Source organism: Lathyrus oleraceus, chromosome 4 (genome assembly GCF_024323335.1).
Source record: "Lathyrus oleraceus cultivar Zhongwan6 chromosome 4, CAAS_Psat_ZW6_1.0, whole genome shotgun sequence".
In the NCBI taxonomy this organism is placed as follows: domain Eukaryota; kingdom Viridiplantae; phylum Streptophyta; class Magnoliopsida; order Fabales; family Fabaceae; genus Lathyrus; species Lathyrus oleraceus.
In genome coordinates this window covers 128168823-128189095 of record NC_066582.1, presented here as the reverse complement: position 1 = coordinate 128189095, position 20273 = coordinate 128168823, and the positions used below count along the sequence as shown (strand labels likewise).

General features: G+C 37.2%; 1 protein-coding gene and 1 non-coding gene across 2 annotated transcripts; both read left to right on the top strand.

Moving 5' to 3' along the window:
- The first annotated feature begins 9386 nt into the window (after positions 1–9386).
- On the top strand, positions 9387–10923 carry LOC127074007 (protein JINGUBANG). The gene has a single exon (XM_051015261.1). The coding sequence runs from the start codon at positions 9481–9483 to the stop codon at positions 10609–10611; it is 1131 nt and encodes a 376-aa protein (XP_050871218.1). The 5' UTR covers positions 9387–9480; the 3' UTR covers positions 10612–10923.
- Positions 10924–17245: 6322 nt separating this feature from the next.
- LOC127077455 (small nucleolar RNA R71) lies at positions 17246–17352 on the top strand. The gene has a single exon (XR_007787266.1). It is a non-coding gene; the product is annotated as a small nucleolar RNA R71 (small nucleolar RNA).
- The last annotated feature ends 2921 nt before the right edge of the window (positions 17353–20273 follow it).

The following is a 20273-nucleotide window of genomic DNA, read 5'->3' as shown; positions in this document are numbered from 1 at the left end:
AGAGAGAGGAAGATGAAGAAAGAGAATAAACATTTAGCAGACTAATCTATGCATGATTAATTTAAGATTCCCAACTCAGTTCTTATAAAAAAGAATTTTGTTTTATGAAGATGTTTTATAAAAGTATCTTCTAGTTGATTAGATGAGGACACAAACTCAATTACAAAATCTTTTTTTTGACACGATCTCTAATAAAACGGTTCATAACCTCGATGTATTTAGTCTGAGAGTGAGGTACCGGATTTTTCATGAGGTTTATGGTGTTAGTGTTATTACATTTTATCGTGGCAATTCCGAGATTAACTGCACAATCACTTAATTGTTGTTTTATCTAAATAACTTGCGCACAATAACTACCCACCACAACATATTCTTCTTCAATTATGGATAACACAACACTTATTTATTTCTTATTATGCCAGAAGACAAGCACTTTCCCAAGCAAGTACTATTGGTACTTTTTGTTGGAAAATAGCCATCCAAGGCGCAGCGGAATTTAAAAATTTCTCCATTTAGTGATCCTTACGAATGGGCATGATCAGTGATAGAATCGTTACCTCTTGTGGCGATTCGAACCTTTGGTGCAGATCTCTGATAATGATCAAAACCTTTGATATAGATCCACGGGGCGATCACGAACGTTGAACGATGACAACGTCTCTACTCAGTCCACACGAACGGATTCCTTCAATCGCAGTGCTAGCTGTTATGAATGAAGGCTTCGAGTGAGAGAAAGAGGGAAACAAAATTCCAAGTCTCTACTTGAATTTCTGTCTGAGTGGAATGGAGTGACAATGCTTCTACCCAAGGGGTTCTATTTATAGAACCACTTGTGTGGGCTTCAAGCCAAAAAGCCCACTTAAGTGCATTTTGGATCATATCTCATAATATGCCAAAATCACTTAAGTATTTGGTACCTTACCATATTTCGTCTCCCACTTAAGTGCACCGTACCTTACGGTGTTCCTTAATTATTCTATCTCTCATCAATCCGTCCTTTGTGTGTGACCCTATAGGTTTTCGCGGCGTTGGCAATTATATTAAATCACGCATTTAACATAATAAACAGTGAGCGGTATCTAGCAACACATCACTGCTACCCAAGTCACGAAAATGTCATGTGATCTGACAAAACCTCCTGTGATAATAATTATGTGTATAATTACCCCTTTGCCCTTATGTCTATATTGAACACAAGGTATAGACCGTGTCACCCTTGTCCAGTTCAATATTGGGCCCATGGACATTTATCCTGTTACGCAGGATTGGCAAATTCCATCTAGGACACTCATGTCCCTCAGCATGCTTCGTGGAGTACCCATCAACTGTCTTTATGGTTATCCAGTTACGGACAACGTTGGATCAGCAATAAAGCACTCGACTCTACATCTAGGATCCATAGTGGTTTCAGGTCGAAGAGTGGTATACACTATTATCACCATGAGAATAACTTATGACACTTTGCATAACTTTCTATATAGTATTCTCATAGCGGGTCAATCCAGTATAAATATTACTCCTAATATTCATACCTATGTTTAAGACTTGATAACTCTTTATCCATGATCCATGAGATGTGATCATCAGTCTACAAACATAATAGTCTTAATGCTTTAATGTTATCCCACTTCACATTAAAGCTCGACTACGGATATTTTAAGAATAGTGCCCTTATGTTTAATATGTTCTCATGATTAAGTCATACTTAATATATTAAACGGACTATCTATTCTAGGGACTTTATTAATCAACCATAATAAAGAAAATGCCTTTTATTATTAATAAATAATTCGATACAAGTACCAAAAGTATTGGCCTCTAGGGCTTACACCAACAATCTCCCACTAGCACTAGAGCCAATCAGGCATACCCCGTATACCCATTGATCTAGTATGGCCATCATGCTTCTGCTGCGCAAGAGGCTTTGTCAGTGGGTCAGCTATATTGTCTAGTGTAGGTACTTTACATATTTTCACATCTCCTCTATCTATTATCTCTCGAATGAGATGATAACGCCTAAGTATGTGTTTGGATCGTTGGTGAGATCTAGGCTCCTTAGCTTGTGCGATAGCACCATTGTTATCACAGTAGAGACCAATGGGATCCACAACGCTAGGGACTATGCCAAGTTCACTAATGAACTTCCTGATCCAAACAGCTTCCTTTGCTGCACTTGAGGCAGCAATATACTCGGCCTCGGTTGTAGAGTCAGCAACTGTATCTTGCTTCGAACTTTTCCAGCTCACAGCGCCACCGTTCAAGCAAAACACATAACTAGATTGCGATCTAAAGTCATCCTTATCTGTTTGGAAGCTAGCATCAGTGTAACCAATTACAGCCAACTCTTCCTGACCTCCATATATCAAGAATGATTCCTTAGTCCTTCTCAAGTACTTAAGGATATTCTTAACAGCTACCCAATGGGCATCACCAGGATCAGATTGGTATCTACTTGTTGTACTTAAAGCATACGAGACATCTGGTCGAGTACATAACATGGCATACATGATAGATCCTATTGCAGATGCATATGGAATCTTATTCATGCGTTCCCTTTCTTCTTTAGTTGAAGGGGATTGTGTTTTTGATAGACACAGGCCATGTTGCATAGGTATGAATCCTTTCTTGGAATCATGCATATTAAAGCGTCTCAGCACTTTGTCTATGTATGTACTCTGACTTAGGCCAAGCAGTTTTTGTGATCTATCTCTATAGATTCTGATTCCTAATATATAGGTTGCTTCACCTAGGTCCTTCATAGAAAAGCATTTCCCCAACCAAGTCTTTACTTGTTGCAGGGTAGGGACATCGTTTCCAATGAGTAATATGTCATCCACATATAACACCAGGAACACGATCATGCTCCCACTAACCTTCTTGTAGACACAAGGCTCATCTTCGTTCTTGATGAATCCATATTGTTTTACCGTTTCATCAAAACGAAGATTCCAGCTTCTGGAAGCTTGCTTCAATCCATAGATTGATCTTTGTAGCTTACATATCTTATGGGCTTCTTCTGGTATGTCAAATCCTTCAGGTTGTGTCATGTACACATCCTCAAGAAGATTCCCATTAAGGAAAGCAGTTTTGACATCCATCTGCCATATTTCATAATCATGATATGCAGCGATAGCAAGTAAAATCCGAACAGATTTAAGCATTGCAACTGGTGAAAAGGTTTCATCATAGTCAACACCATGAATTTGTTTATATCCTTTTGCAACCAGTCTTGCTTTATAGGTATGTACCTTACCATCCATGTCAGTCTTCTTTTTGAAGACCCACTTGCATCCTATAGGATTAACTCCTACAGGAGGCTCTACCAAGTTCCAAACTTGGTTCGTGTACATGGAATCTATTTCAGATTTCATGGCCTCTAGCCACTTCTCAGACTCGGGACCAGTTATGGCCTCTTGGTAGGTCACAGGCTCATCTTGATCCATGAGCAATACATCACCTTGATCTGTTATGAGATATCCATATCTCTCAGGTAGGTGACGTATCCTGCCTGACCTACGCTGGTCTTGTTCTACTTGAGCAGGTTGCTCTTCCACAACCATTTGTGTTTCCTGCTCTAATTCCTCCATAGGTGTATCGATGCTTTGTGATTCTTGAATTTCTTCAAGCTCTACTTTCCTCCCACTGGTTCCTTTGGAAATAAAATCCTTTTCTAGGAAAACTCCAGTTCGAGCGACAAACACTTTGCCCTCAGAAGGATTGTAGAAGTAATATCCTCTTGTTTCTTTAGGATATCCCACAAATAAGCATTTGTCAGATTTGGGCTCAAGCTTAGTTGAAATTTGTCGTTTCACATAAACTTCGCAACCCCAAATCTTCATGTAAGACATATGTGGTTTCTCACCACTCCATATCTCATATGGTGTCTTATCAACCTTTTTGGATGGAACACGGTTAAGTGTGTAAGCTGCGGTCAACAGCGCATGTCCCCAAAAGGAGTTTGGAAGGTCGGCTTGACTCATCATGGATCGGACCATGTCCAACAGGGTTCGATTTCTTCTCTCAGACACACCATTCCATTGGGGTGTTCCAGGAGGAGTGAGTTGGGATAGGATCCCACATTCTTTCAGATGATCATCAAACTCTAGGCTTAAATACTCACCACCTCGATCTGATCGAAGAGTTTTAATATTCTTACCCAGTTGGTTTTGTACTCCATTCTTGAATTCCTTGAACTTTTCAAAGGACTCTGATTTGTGTTTCATTAAATACACATAACCATATCTACTGAAATCATCAGTGAATGTGATGAAGTACTGAAAACCTCCTCTGGCTGGTATGTTCAGTGGTCCACATACATCAGTATGTATGAGGGCCAAAAGATCATTAGCTCTTTCACCTTTTCCTGTGAATGGAGATTTTGTCATTTTTCCAATTAAACAAGATCTGCATGTCTCATATGATTCATAATCAAAAGAGTCCAACAATCCATCTTTATGGAGTTTGGAAATGCGTTTCTCATTTATGTGGCCTAATCGACAATGCCAAAGGTAAGTTGGATTTAACTCATTAGGTTTCATCCTTTTAGTATTAATGTTATAAATTGGCACTTCAAGATCAAGGACATATAATCCATTGTTCATTTGAGCAGTAACATAGAATATATCATTCAAATAAATTGAACAACAATTGTTCTTTATTATGAATGAAAAACCGAACTTGTCCAAACAAGAAACGGAAATAATATTCCTGCTAATTGCTGGTACATAATAACAGTTCTCTAACTGAATTATTAAACCACTAGGTAAAGTCAATTCATAAGTTCCTACGGCTAAGGCAGCAACCTTTGCTCCATTGCCAACTCGTAGGTCGACTTCACCTTTTGCCAAATCTCTACTCCTCTTCAGTCCATGCACATTTGTACAAATGTGAGAACCGCATCCAGTATCTAATACCCATGATGCAGAAGTAGATAAATTAATTTCAATAACAAAAATACTTGAAGTTGGAGTCTCTACTCCTTTCTTCCTATCTTCCAGGTACTTTGGGCAGTTCCTCTTCCAGTGTGCGGTCTTACCGCAATGGAAGCAGGTGCCTCCCTTTTCTATGCTTCCACTAGGCTTCAAGGCAGCACTAGTGGGTTTGGGTTTGGCAACTTCCTTGCCTTTCCCTTTATCATGTTTGAGGACAGTCCTCATGTCTCGGTACCAATCTAGAAAATTTGTCCCAGACAATTTTTCTTTCTCAGGATTTGATCGCAATATGTTGTTAGAGGTGTTTGGTGTCATGGTAATCTACACAAGGATTAATGAAAATATAAGTATCATTGACATATTTAATTAGGCCTTTAATTAAACATGCTCCCACTATTTTATTCAAAACAAATGACCCTCATCATCTGATTCGGAAAATCCCGTTGGAAGATTTTCTAGTGGGTCGAGATCCATATTTCACTTCGTTCTAAGTCCGCGTAGGCGGATTACACAAAACTAGGTTATTTAGGTAGGAACTCCTTCCAATTGTATCTCATACAACTCTCGAAAATTTCAGTTGGGTGAATAACTCCTTATTCCAATCCATCATATGGATTATTCCCAACTCTTGCTTCTAAACATATATATAATCTTATTATAATTTGTTTAGTTAAGTTTGACCCATTGTTTTAACAGTTGGATATTACAATTATCCCATCGCACCTTACTAATATAGAACATGCACCTCGCGTAGGCGAAACCTACATTATCCGATACTAGTCTTGATTAGTGTTAAAACTTGGAAAGCTTAAAACTTAATATTTAGTTTTGAGGGAATTGCAATTTTCTGATCTCACCGGCTTGTTTATCATATAAACCGTCTCTCACATGCATCAACATACATACACATGCATCAACATACATATAAACAAAATGAAACAGTTATGGCCCCTAGCGCAATTGTTCTCCCAAGCCAATGAGAGAACCTAAGCTAACCTATAACGATCTAAGCTTCTCCAAGCAAGATCTTCAAGGTTGTCTTCCTTTGGCACTGACTTCTTTGCTTTCTTCATATCATTACATTACAAAAAGAAACTCGTTTTACATACGAGGGAGTGAGATGAGAAAAGAAGTTACATTTGGGAGATTAAGAGAGAGGCACGACACGCAGGTCGTATTTTAAAACCCAAAGCAGAATAAAGGAAAACTAAGGCCATAACCGATCACCACAAGACAATAATAAACACTTTATTATTATTATTAATTCCTTTAATTAATTAAAATCAAAATAAATTTCGACAACCGATCACACTACGCAGAGTTAGCCGGGGGTCCGCTGCCCGGGCAGCGCCCCTTGCGGGGTCTAAGGGGCAGCGCCCCGCTCGAAAATTTTAATGAACAATTCATTTAAAAATTGACGTCGTTTTTCGTATCAACACTTGATACTTCAAAGCACTTTTTCTGGTCGAACCGGTGAATTTTTCCTTGCGTTAACCGGTTAACCATATGCGTTAACCGGTTAACACTGTTTTGAAATTTGAAAAAATTGTTTTCTGCCTTGCGTTAACCGGTTAACCAAATGGGTTAACCGGTTAACACTGTTTGAAAATGTCTTGGAAAACTGTTTTCCGCCTTGCGTTAACCGGTTAACCATATGCGTTAACCGGTTAACACTGTTAAAAAATCTCAAAAATTTTATTTCGCATTCCGTTAACCGGTTAACCATACGCGTTAACCGGTTAACACTGTTCCAAAAAGTGTTTAGGAAGCACAACTCTTGTGCGTTCAAACCCCAATCGCATAACTCTCTGACAACACAACCCTTGTGCCGTCACTAACCCTAATGCACCAATTTCAGACCGTCAAACACGTCTCGATTGTTAATTCAGTATGATTGATCAACACGTCATTGCTTCACCATACTAATGTCGGATCAAGAAGCAAACGACCATTGATCGCTCAAAGGAAAACAATCATCGAGGTTTTGAATGAACGAAACAAGAACACTATATCATATATAATGTATTTTGCATCAGGGTTACATATATCACATATATGTAATTTGATCGATCTCAATTTAACCTTTGATTCATTCTGTTTTAATCATATTATTACATAACAAAAACAGATATCAGATTCATGGTTTCGTAAGTGGCTCTGATACCACAGTTGGAAAATAGCCATCCAAGGCGCAGCGGAATTTAAAAATTTCTCCATTTAGTGATCCTTACGAATGGGCATGATCAGTGATAGAATCGTTACCTCTTGTGGCGATTCGAACCTTTGGTGCAGATCTCTGATAATGATCAAAACCTTTGATATAGATCCACGGGGCGATCACGAACGTTGAACGATGACAACGTCTCTACTCAGTCCACACGAACGGATTCCTTCAATCGCAGTGCTAGCTGTTATGAATGAAGGCTTCGAGTGAGAGAAAGAGGGAAACAAAATTCCAAGTCTCTACTTGAATTTCTGTCTGAGTGGAATGGAGTGACAATGCTTCTACCCAAGGGGTTCTATTTATAGAACCACTTGTGTGGGCTTCAAGCCAAAAAGCCCACTTAAGTGCATTTTGGATCATATCTCATAATATGCCAAAATCACTTAAGTATTTGGTACCTTACCATATTTCGTCTCCCACTTAAGTGCACCGTACCTTACGGTGTTCCTTAATTATTCTATCTCTCATCAATCCGTCCTTTGTGTGTGACCCTATAGGTTTTCGCGGCGTTGGTAATTATATTAAATCACGCATTTAACATAATAAACAGTGAGCGGTATCTAGCAACACATCACTGCTACCCAAGTCACGAAAATGTCATGTGATCTGACAAAACCTCCTGTGATAATAATTATGTGTATAATTACCCCTTTGCCCTTATGTCTATATTGAACACAAGGTATAGACCGTGTCACCCTTGTCCAGTTCAATATTGGGCCCATAGACATTTATCCTGTTACGCAGGATTGGCAAATTCCATCTAGGACACTCATGTCCCTCAGCATGCTTCGTGGAGTACCCATCAACTGTCTTTATGGTTATCCAGTTACGGACAACGTTGGATCAGCAATAAAGCACTCGACTCTACATCTAGGATCCATAGTGGTTTCAGGTCGAAGAGTGGTATACACTATTATCACCATGAGAATAACTTATGACACTTTGCATAACTTTCTATATAGTATTCTCATAGCGGGTCAATCCAGTATAAATATTACTCCTAATATTCATACCTATGTTTAAGACTTGATAACTCTTTATCCATGATCCATGAGATGTGATCATCAGTCTACAAACATAATAGTCTTAATGCTTTAATGTTATCCCACTTCACATTAAAGCTCGACTACGGATATTTTAAGAATAGTGCCCTTATGTTTAATATGTTCTCATGATTAAGTCATACTTAATATATTAAACGGACTATCTATTCTAGGGACTTTATTAATCAACCATAATAAAGAAAATGCATTTTATTATTAATAAATAATTCGATACAAGTACCAAAAGTATTGGCCTCTAGGGCTTACACCAACACTTTTCCTATCCGATTTGCACCCAGCGAAATCAGAATCAGAGTACCCAACTAAATTACAATTCTTCCCTTCGGGGATACCATAAACCCATAAGTCGTGTGCTAGTGAGGTAACTTATAATGCATTTTAATGTAGTAATGTGTGATTATTTGGGGTTTGCTTGAAAACGAGCATACAAACAAATGGCAAACATGATATCAAGATGAGAGGTAGTAAGATAAAGGAGAGAACCTATTATAACTTGGTGTTTTCTCTCGTCTACTGCCTTTCCGTCTCCATCCTTGTCTAAGATGCATGACATACTCATAAGGGTTGAGATTGACTTGCCTTTATCCATGTTGAATCTCTTTAACAATTTTTTGTAGTATATTGTTTAATTGATGAATCTGTCGTCCAAGAAAGCACCACAACTCCCTTATCATAAACATCTCAAATTCGTTATGCATCATATCAGAAAACTCATTATACAATAATTCATTAGTAACATAAAAAATAATATCATCAATATAAATTTACATAAAAAAATCATGCTCGACTTTCTTAATAAAATATATTATATCAATCTTCCATCCTTCAATCTTCCCTCTTTATAAATTTAATAGAGGTATCCATGTGACTTTGATTGTTGTTCTATAGAAATATAGTACTGTAGTAAGTTATAAATTATGATTTATTCATAAAACATCCACATAAAAGGTACTGAGAAGATAGTTGACAGCACTCTTCATATTATATCAATGAACTTTTATCAATAAACAAGCGACACATTGACCAATCTGATTCTCATGGTCCGGCAAATCTTCCATGGACCCCTCCACTTTCTTTGTGCCCCACCAAGTTACTCCTCATAGCTTTCTACTCTTGCCACGTGTTAAATATTCTGATTTTTCCACATGCTATTACAACAAGAAATCCCAACCGCTACATATGTTCCCTTCCTCAGCAACTCCCCTTTCTCTCCTCACTCCTCCATCCATCCTTTCCCTCATTCTGCACTCTCTCTACCATAATGAATGACTTCACCAACACCATCACCACCCTCCTCCACCTCCAACACAAGCAAAAACCTCTCATTCTTCCCCTCAACCACCAATATCTCACTTCCATCAAAACCCTAACACCCCATATCACCTGTCTCGCAGTCCACCGTAACCTTCTCTACGCCGCATCTCTTAACCTCATCAACGTCTTTGATCTCTCCTCCAGTTACACGCTCATCGACACCTTCAACGAAACCTCCACTTCAGGTTTCGTAAAATCCATCACGTTTACCGGTTCGAGAGTCTTCACTGCTCACCAAGACTGTAAAATTCGTGTCTGGCATATTACATCTTCAAAACGACACTGTCTTGTTTCTTCACTACCTACCTTCAAAGACCGGTTGCGCCGCTGCATCGTTCCTAAAAACTACGTGACGGTTCGACGTCACCAGAAGAGTCTTTGGATCAAACATAACGATACGGTGTCTGGTTTAGCAGTAAACGAGAAAGAGAAACTCATGTATTCTGTTTCTTGGGATAAAAGTTTTAAGATTTGGGATTTGTCTTCCGGGTATTACCGGTGTTTGGAGTCTTTAAACGCGCACAATGACGCCATTAACGCTGTTGTTGTTTCAGATGACGGTACCGTTTACACGGCTTCGGCGGATGGGTGCATCAAGGCTTGGAAGATGGATCATAAGGTGAAGCGGTATTCGTTGGTGAGTTCGGTAGGGAAGCAGAAACCAACTGTTAACGCGTTGGCAATGAACGGCGATGGTACGGTTTTATTCTCCGGCGGGAGTGACGGGACGATATGCCGGTGGGAGAATAATAACAAGTGTGAGGAAAAGAACGTTGTGTTGATGGAAACGTTGAGGGGTCATAGTGGGGCGATACTTTGTTTGGTCAACGTGAATGAATTGTTGGCGAGTGGGTCAGCGGATCATACGGTGAGGATTTGGCAGAGGGAAAGAAGGGACGGCGGTGGTTATTGTTGTAGGGGAGTGTTGGAAGGACATGAAAAACCGGTGAAGTCGTTGGTGGTAATTTCAGGTGGTGGTGAAGAGGATGATAAATCTGAAGGGGATGTGGTCGTTACTCTTTTTAGTGGAAGCCTTGACGGGGAAATTAAAGTGTGGGAAGTGTTTGGTTTGATTTAAAACTTTACCATTTCTAGATCATGATCTTAACTAGCTAGGTTGAAACTGACACAAACATGTTACATGGTGGTAGTTTAACAGCAAATGGATATCAACTTATCAAACCGAGCGCAGCCTAATATATGTATATATATGCTTCGGCTTTTCATGAGAGCATAAAATCAAGTTTCAAAACTGATGTGGCTGAAGTCTTGCTCTTCATCACTAGAACTTTAGTTGCAATAAGTAAAACAAAAATAATTATAAATAAAAGTATGTATCTTCATGCGTAACATTTTTATGTACGTTATCACAAGCTTTATTTGCTCTCTACTTCTCTTTGATTTTTTTTAATGAAAAATAGATTTAAGGAACTACAGACCAAAGGGATACATATGGCTGCCATAAACCTGACTTATTATTTTCTGTTGAGATATGTATGGTAAAGTGATGAAATACACTTTTAGTATGGTTAAATAATCTTATGATACCTCATATATCGCATGCGATATTGTATATATAAGAGACGGTTAAAGATGCCTCATGCTTCCTAGTGTGGAACAGAAGGTATTATTAGATAATATTCAACCATGAATTAATCATGTGTGGCATGGAAAGAGTATAGGTCTCAAGGTCGTGAGTCCATTGTATCTTTGACACCTTATGACTTTGTACTCATGACTAGGCCTATTCGACATTAGGCTCCTAACCGGTCTAAAACAGTTGCCTCAAAGCTTTCCATAGCGTAACAATGAGAGGGTTTTCACAATATCGGGTCGGTGTCGCCCTAGGCCAAAATCTTCGTGACGGGTCCTTCGTTCGCAGAAGTGGAAAATATTTAGAAAGTCGGAGTAAGTGACCTTGAGAATAGACACATTAAATGTCAATCTCATCATTGAGATGCTTTGCAAGATTGTTCTTACATGCGGTCCTAGGTCTTTAGGGAGAGTACGACTCTCCCCTTCAGGGTGCTCAAGTGTACTTGAGTGATGTTATAATCTCGAGGAAAATTTGATAGTTGTTTTTCATCTGCATGTTTTCCTTCATTTTGGATCATTGATTCGTCAATCTCGTTGCATTATATAGAGGTTATTCATCCTTTAAAGTATGGTCTTTGCGCAAACAATAACTTTTCCATTCTCTTTTTAATCTATGATTACTATTCCATGAGCTCCGACGATTTTTATTTTGCATATTCATTTCCTTCTTTGGATTTCAAACTCCCTTGTTTTATCGCACCTTCAAGACGACCCTTCGTCGTATTCTTTCCTTCAAACTTCTAGTTTTTTTACATCTACTATTTCTCTTTTTCTCGTCTATAGTTGTTTTCTCTCTGTTGTTTTAGTCATGATCAATGTGGGAGATGAACTAGTGAATATTACATAAATATCTAGTGGCAATGATATAAGTGACGCTTCATCTTGCACTAGAATGATAGGCCTAGAAATATTGAATGTCGTCTCTTTGGTGGTGGCTCACCCCCTTGCAAACCTTATTGTTCTTAATGACAACTTTTCATCTTACGGGGGCTCCATCGAAGAATCTAGTGAACCTTTGAGTCCCCATTTTGGTGGAAGTATGTATGGTTCACTAGAAGGAATCAGAGGCGGCATGTCTTGAGTTTATTCGGCATATCGTGATGACCTGAGGGCTTGTTCCTTCATTAAAGCTTTTATATCTTTATCTTTTTGTTAGGGATCATCTCAAATTTCAGGGTCATTTATAAATTCATGATGAACATTATCTTTTTATTGACATTGGGGTAGACATGGTTCGAAAGGACTGACAAGGTCTTATTGTCTATTGATGTCGCTCATAATTTTTGGGTGGAGACTGAATTGGTGGGGATGGATTTCATCTTTATTTGCGCTTAAAGTTTGAAGAATGCCTATTCGGATGTGGGACCATCTTTTGATTGGTATGTTTCTTATTTCGACCCCAACAAAAGGGTGTGTAGTTCCTTTGACGGATGTTCAACGCCTCTTTATGAATGGTTGCAAAGCGAAAAATACTCGAGCGTCTAAACGCTCAAAATAGACACAAAGTCACTACCGAAGTTTTTATTTGAAGGGAAACGTCGATAAAACCCTTAACAGAAGAAAACAAGGTCATCAAAACCAGTTGAGGGTTCAAGAGTCGATTTTCTAAAGGAAAGATATTAACACCCCTCACATACTGTGTATTCAACAGAAACCTCCTAATAGGTTAGGGTTAAGTGTTATTAAGTGAATGCTTGCAATCATTTTGTTTATTTATTAAAAGGGATATTTACAAAGGGAAAATGTTAGTTTTTTGTTATTGCGCTCTCTAGGGTTTCGAAACCATGTGGCTACGTATTCCCAAAGTGCAATGAGAAAATCAAAGCTTCGTAGTTTGTGTAAAAATATTTGTGGGTTGGTTGATTTTAGAGAATAGTGTTAGATCGCATTTTAGCGGTTAAACGTCTGCCTATATGCTCGCACGATGGAGGCTTAGGCATTGTTTGTATTCGTGTTAAATGAATCTGACTATTCTTTTATGAAAAAGTTTGGTTTAAACGCGCAAGGAAAAAATGATTTGATGGGTTAAGCTGAATTTTAGTTGTGAATAAAAAAAATTGTTTTTGATCTTTGAAATTGACTTTGTGTTAGTGACATATGTGCATGTATTGTGAAATATTTACGAGATACTTTAATCGGGCAAAACCTAGAGATTGTACAACTAAATTAATATTTCATTTAAAAGAGATAAAGACATATTTTTGTGTTTTTTAATTAATTAAATATATTCATTTTTTTTAATATTTTTCTAATAAACAAGATTGACTAACCTAATAAACTAAAATAAATTAAAAAAGGCTAATTAAATAAAAGAAACAAATGAAATGGATAGTTTTTTGGTATTTTTGAATATTAGTTAAGCAAAATAAGGTTAAATGAATTTACTAAATAAATGATTTTTTGTGTTTTAAATGATAATAACAATTAATCTAAAAAGAAACAATTAAAATCAAAATTAAAATAAAAGTTAGAAGAGATGAACTAGTTACTTGGGGTGTCGATAAATAAAAAGGATACAACCTAATTTTATCCAAGGTCCAAACTAAAATAAACCCTAGTTGAATTTTAAATAAATAATAATAATAAAAGAAGAAGAAAAAAACAAATGAAAATAATAATTAGAAAACACGAAGGGAGGAGGCGCACCTTTTCCTAAATGGTAGTAAAAGTTTTGACTTTTCTACTTATTAATATTATGCATCCAATTAAAAAAAAATATGTGGCATCTCTTTTTAAAAATAATGAAACACATACATAAACTAAATATAATAGTAAAATACATAAAAGAAAAAAAATAAATAAAAGATCCCAAAACTACTTTTCTTCTTCCTCTCACGATTTCTTTCCTTTTTTTTTATTTCTTCTCCAAAAACTCAAGAAAAATATTGTTTCAAACTTTACAAACCAAATCAAAAATCAAATAAAAGGAATGAAATCATGAAGCAAAAGAGGGAGAACGAACAAAGGGGCGACACGGTTGAGATCAGAGAAGAGGGAGGCGCAAAAGCAATAATTGGTGTTGGTGGTGGCGCGACCGCGTGCGGGTGGTGGTATTTACAACGGATGGTTTATGGGCGATGGTTTTCTTTTCTCACCTTTATTTGTTTATGAGTTTTTTTTGCACACCAAGTGTTTGTGAATTTGTCAATGGTGATTTTGAATGCAATTTGGTAATGGTGTAGAGATATGGGGAGGTATGATTGTTTAATAGAATTTGAATAATGGTGGTTGGTGAGTTGTGTTTTTGGCCATTGTTGTTGTTATTGTGTGTGGAGGAAGGTTTGTGAGGAAGATGAATATGAGTGGGAGTAAAAAAAAGTGTTGATAATGTTACTGTCACGTGTGAGAGATGGTTATATATTAGGAATTGACTATTTTTGTGAGTTTTTCTTGTGTGATTTTTTTGTGTGAATTTCTTGTGAATTGCGGATGATGATGCTTAGGTCAAACGTAAAGACAACATCACCGAAGGATGGTGCTTAGGTCGAAACAAAAGGAGATTGTCCCCTTCCCAAGGGTCGATGATTAGATTGAACATAAAGAGATCATCCTCTTCTTGAGGTTCGGTGCTTAGATCAAACATAAAGAGATTGTCGTCGAAGACTGGTGCTTAGATCAAACCTAAAGAGATCGTCGCCGGAGACCGGTGCTTAGATCAAACATAAAGAGATCATCACCGAAGACTGGTGCTTAAATCAAACATAAAGAAATCATCTCCAAAGACCGATGCTTATATCAAACATAAAGAGGCCGTCATCGGAAATCAGTGCTTAGATCGAACATAAAGAGATTGTCGTCAGGGACCGATGATTAGATCAAACATAAAGAGACCATCATCGGAGATTGGCTCTTAGATCGAACATAAAGAGATCGTCGCCTTCCCGAGGGTTGGTGCTTATATCAAACATAAAGAGATTGTCGCTTTCTCGAGGGTCGACACTTAGATCAAACATAAAGAGATCGTCGCCGGAGACCAGTGCTTAGGTCGAACATAAATAAATCGTCGCCTTTTTGTAGGGTTAGTGCTTAGATCAAACATAAAGAGATTTTCGCCTTCCTGAGGGTCGGTGCTTATATCTAATATAAAGAGATCTTCGCTGGAGACCGGGGGTTGATGCTTAGATAGAACATAAATAGATCGTCGCCAGAGACCGGAGCTCAAATCAAGACAATTCGTTGCCAACTAGAAAGTCAATGCTTAGCTTAGTCTTAAGGACAAAGAGATCATATTTAACCCGAAGGTCGATGCTTGGATCAAAACAAGTCGTCGCCAACTCAAAAGTCAATGCTTAGACTAAGACAAGTCATCGTCAACTCGAAAGTCGATGCTTAAACTTAAGGATACATTGATCGTCTTCAACCGAAGGTCGATGCTTAGATCAAGGTATGGAGATTTGTTGGGGATATGAGAGGTCAAAACCTACTCACAAGTTAGCATGGATCATTTAAGACGATCATCTATTGGGGGAGATTCCATAAAGGACTTACTGAGGAGCGAGCTTGTTGGGGAGCAACTTTCCAAAGGACTTTGTAGGGGAAATTACTTATTGGGGAAACCAATAAGCATTCCTTCTTGGGGAATTGTAACGGTGTTATATGGGGATTGGACCTATATGAGAGGTCACATAACCCTTGATTATGCTTATCGCGCCGCGAAAAATACCCGAGCGCATCGCACGCTCGAAATACCACAGATTCGCGTTAAATAAAATTTTCTTCACACTCAGCCTTGAAGACATATGTCATGTAATGTTGCATCAACTGACATAGAGGTGGACAAGGGCATGAAGTTAATACTTTCTCTAAGATCACACAATGCTCTTACACAAAAAGAATCTTCAATGTTTCATGGTATGGTGAAACTTCCAGGATTTTTTAACTTGGGTGGCAACTTTCCTTGAACAAATTGACTACATTCTTGATTCAATGGTACAATAGAAAACTCTCATACTCTCTTCCTCTTTGTCAACATATTCTTCGTGAACTTAGAATAGTTTGGCATTTATTAAATAATTGTAATAGGGGTATATTGACATGAAGTTTCTTAAGAATCTCTGTGAATTTTCCAAAATGTTGCTCTTCCTTAGCCTTTCTAACCCTTTGAGGAAAGGCGGTGGTGGTCTTTCTTGCAAAAATTTGGGTGTTGTGCTCAATTATGGCATGTCAATTGTGATTTCTACTGTTGAATTTTTTGTTCTGAAAGTTGTTAGATTAAGTTGCTCAACTGCATACCTTCTATTCTTGCTTCAACCAAATGAGTTGTTATAAATGTTGGTTGCTCTTATTTTGATGCATCAAAAGACTTCAGATCCTTCCTTGGATGGTCAATATTTTGTTGGGTTGGTCTTTCAGAATCCTTATCACTTCTCAATGATATGACTTTTCATGTTTCAATGCTCTTGGTACCAGAAGTAGATGGTGGTGTTTCAGTAGAGCTTGGGTTTACTCCTATAGGTCTTGAACTGAGTGCATACGCAATTTTCCTAACTTGGTTTTGCAAGTTTTTGATGCTTATACCTTGAGCTTGAAACTGATTATTTGTTTCTTGTATGAAGGACTTCATAATATTCCCCATCTAGTTGTTTCCCTGTGTAGCCACAACATGGTTTGATGTAGAAAAACTAGGGGGATTTGTGGTGCTTGAAGCTTTAGTTTATTTTTGGTGTTACTCTATGAAAATTTGGGATAATTATGCCATTTTATTGTATTTTTTGTTACCAACATAGTTCACAAAAATAGGATTATCTGAACACTCTTCAAATAGGTGAGCTCCCCCATAATAAACACATGCAACATCGTTGACATCAGTTACAACTTTGACTAGATCGTCATAAATTGTCACTTTGTTCTTCACCATTTGGTGTATTTAGGCCACTTTAGCAGCTAAGTCAGTGGTACTAGTGACAACATGAACACCAACTGACTTCTTTAAAACTGTTATAATGGTTGCTCTTGTAACTGGAAATTGATAATTGTTGGCGGTAATTCTCTTAAATAAATTGTAACCTTATTCATAGGACTTAGATAATAATGCTCTACCAGAAGATGCATCCAACATATATCCTGATTATGGTAGTAAACCATTGTAAAATGTTTCTAATTGAATACAAATTGGGATCTCATGGTGTGAACATTGTCTTAACAATTCCTTGAATCTTTCACATGCATCAAACAAAGACTTATCATTTCCTTTCCTAAATGAAGTGATTTCTCTCCTCATCTTTGCATTCTTGATAGGAGGAAAATACTTAGATAAAAACTTTTTAGCAAAGGCATTCCATGTGGATATGGAATTAGGTTATAAGGAATTCAACAAACTCTTAGGTCTATCCCTTAGAGAATATGGGAACAACCTTAGTCTGAAAGTGTCATCAGTAATCCTAGGAATTTTGAAGTTACTCGCAACTTCCAGGAATTTCCTCAAGTGTCAATGTGGATATTCATTGGCAGCTCTAGAGTATTGGCCAATAGCTTGCAATAATTAAAACATCATAGGCTTGAACTCAAACCGTGCCATTGTGATCTCTGGACATATTATTCTTGTATTCATGGCATTGGCATCAAATACAACATAATTCCTTATGTTTCGTACTCTATCATTGGCAATTCCAATAATGTCATTTTCTGCCATGACTCCTTCTTAATTCAGTTGTATTTCTTTAATGATTCCTTCAAATGGATCTTCAAAGTGTTCTACAAAATTTCCAAACACAAGCGTAGGAGGATGGCTTCATAATAAATGATCGGTAGCTTGAAATATCCTTATTAATATGAGTGCTCTTTCAGGCTCAGGGTCTCCTCTATATACTAAAGTTAACAACCTGCACATGCAGCATACACACACCTGTCGTGTCACCAGAAGACAGAAAATGTCAAAAACTCTAATGTATTTTTCACAAAATTTCTTATAAAATTAAAGTGTTATTGTTATAATCCCCGACAAAGGCGCCAAAAACTTGTTGGTTGACAAACTATTCCTTTTTGCAAGTATACATAGCCAAATAGTAGCAAGTGATGTAAAAGTAAGAGTATCGATCCCACAGAGATTGCCAATAAATTAAATTAATTCTCAAAGTAAAATCTTGTGAATAAATATAAGCAAAAGGTAAAAATAATATTTGTTTTTCATAGGTTCATGTTGAATAACAATAAATAATAACAAAGAAGTTAAATCAATAGTGAGAGGAATGTTGGACAATGATTCATTTAATGAAGTTCATATTTTGTGTCTGTCTAATGAGATATGTCGTGATAGATGAGGCAGAAAGTGATCTAGTGGTGTATATATACAACATCAGAACATATACATTAAGTCAAGGGAACAACTCTCAAGGTCTAACAATAACATTAAAGCATATCTATTTTTAACTTTTGATTTTCCCCATGGCTGTAGTCCTTTATCTCTAAAGTGGCTAATTTAGTGAATATGTATGTTCTACTATTTCCAACCATATTTACTCATGAATTCCATTGGTTACTAGATCTCTCAAACCTTAACCAACTTTTACCTATTTCTAAGGTGATCAAGCAAAGAAACAAATGTATAACATTATTTCACATAGTAAAATATATCACGTCAAATCACACCATTTAACACAAAATATTACTTTTCATTAAACCTTACATTGCTCGACATAAAGAGGTTTAGATCATGATGAGCTGAAGAAATACAAAAGCACAAGTTCATATAAATAAGATTTATAAACACAAATAAAAAATAAATGTAAACCTAAGTATGACATTTTACTCCTTGCAATCTTTCAATCAACATGAGGCCAATTTTGTCATGCCATAAATCTCAACACTTCTTTAATGGAGGGGAAATGAAAGTAACTCTTCACTAATGGTTTCAAATTCTTATTCTTTAATGATCTCTAAAGTATATAAACTTATGAACCTATCTCTATTTCGTCCAAGCGGTTCCTTTTATACTCTCTAACTTTTAGGATTTTATCTTGTCATTCAGTGAATCAGTGTAGCGTTTGATCTTATCCATCTAATTTTCCAGCTTACTTGCACTTCATTCTCCACGTTGTTGCATGTTTGCCCTAATTCCAAGTACCTTCACTCCTTACATCATCTTCTGGATCAAATTCATGTTGGGAAATAAGGATGAATTGATACTTCAACTATGTTGTACCAGAACTTATCATTCGAGCAATCCTACACAAGTAACAAACACATAAAACTTACAAAAGAGAACACCTATTATGCTATACACGAAATGAACTAAAAATAGCAAAATAAAATTGAATTAACCTAATAAAGTTTGCTAGCTAAGAATAAATTCAAATACTAAGGGCTTGAATCTCTCGCAATTAGTGAGTTATCAGCGGTCACAACTATTGTCGGGCAATTTGATGTCTCCCGGATCCTGATTGACAACGACAATTCTACTATATAATGTATTCAGAGTCGTCTAAAAAGATGAACCTCAATTAAGGAAGCTTATTTCTATATGAAGGCTCTGACTTACAAGCATCCAACGGGACGACCACCCGTCCATGGAGATACATCGAGATGTAATATCAGTAGGTTATGGGAAAGACGATCGAGTGGTCAATTCACAATTCCTCACATCCCTTGCAGGAGTGTCTACAATTCCATCCCAGGGAGACCCTTTTTCCGTTATGCTAGACACTGTAGCTTTGTTGGTGCATCTTAAACTCAAGTATCACAATCTTCAAGAAGAGCTAGTCACCATCAATGCCAACCTTGAGGGAGAAAAATAATCTATCAAGAGCTTCATAAGGACCAGGGATAAAGGGTGGCCATGAAGATCAATGTAGCTCATCTCACCAACCAACTCACCATGAAGTGCATCCATCCTCCCTGAGGTGGCTAGACCAGTAAAAGCAAGCAAAAGGAATAAACAACGGCTAACCCGTCTAATTATGTGTCTTTTCATTTTCCATTCACATTAAATGACGTTGTTAGATAATCATATTCCTTTTGTACAAGAATATATTACAACTATAAATCAAATTCAATATTTTTTAAAACAATTATTTCTTTGTGATTGTGCGTAGTTACAGAAAGTCACGGGTATGGATGACGAGATCGAAGCCTGATACACCAAAGCTAGGGATGATGTCGAAGACTCTTTGCATGTCCGACTACAACAATAAAATCCCCATAACACAA

What these genes read in the sequence shown, in the direction of transcription:
- LOC127074007 (XM_051015261.1), top strand. Translation starts at nt 9,481, where the DNA reads ATGAATGACTTCACCAACACCATCACCACCCTCCTCCACCTCCAACAC.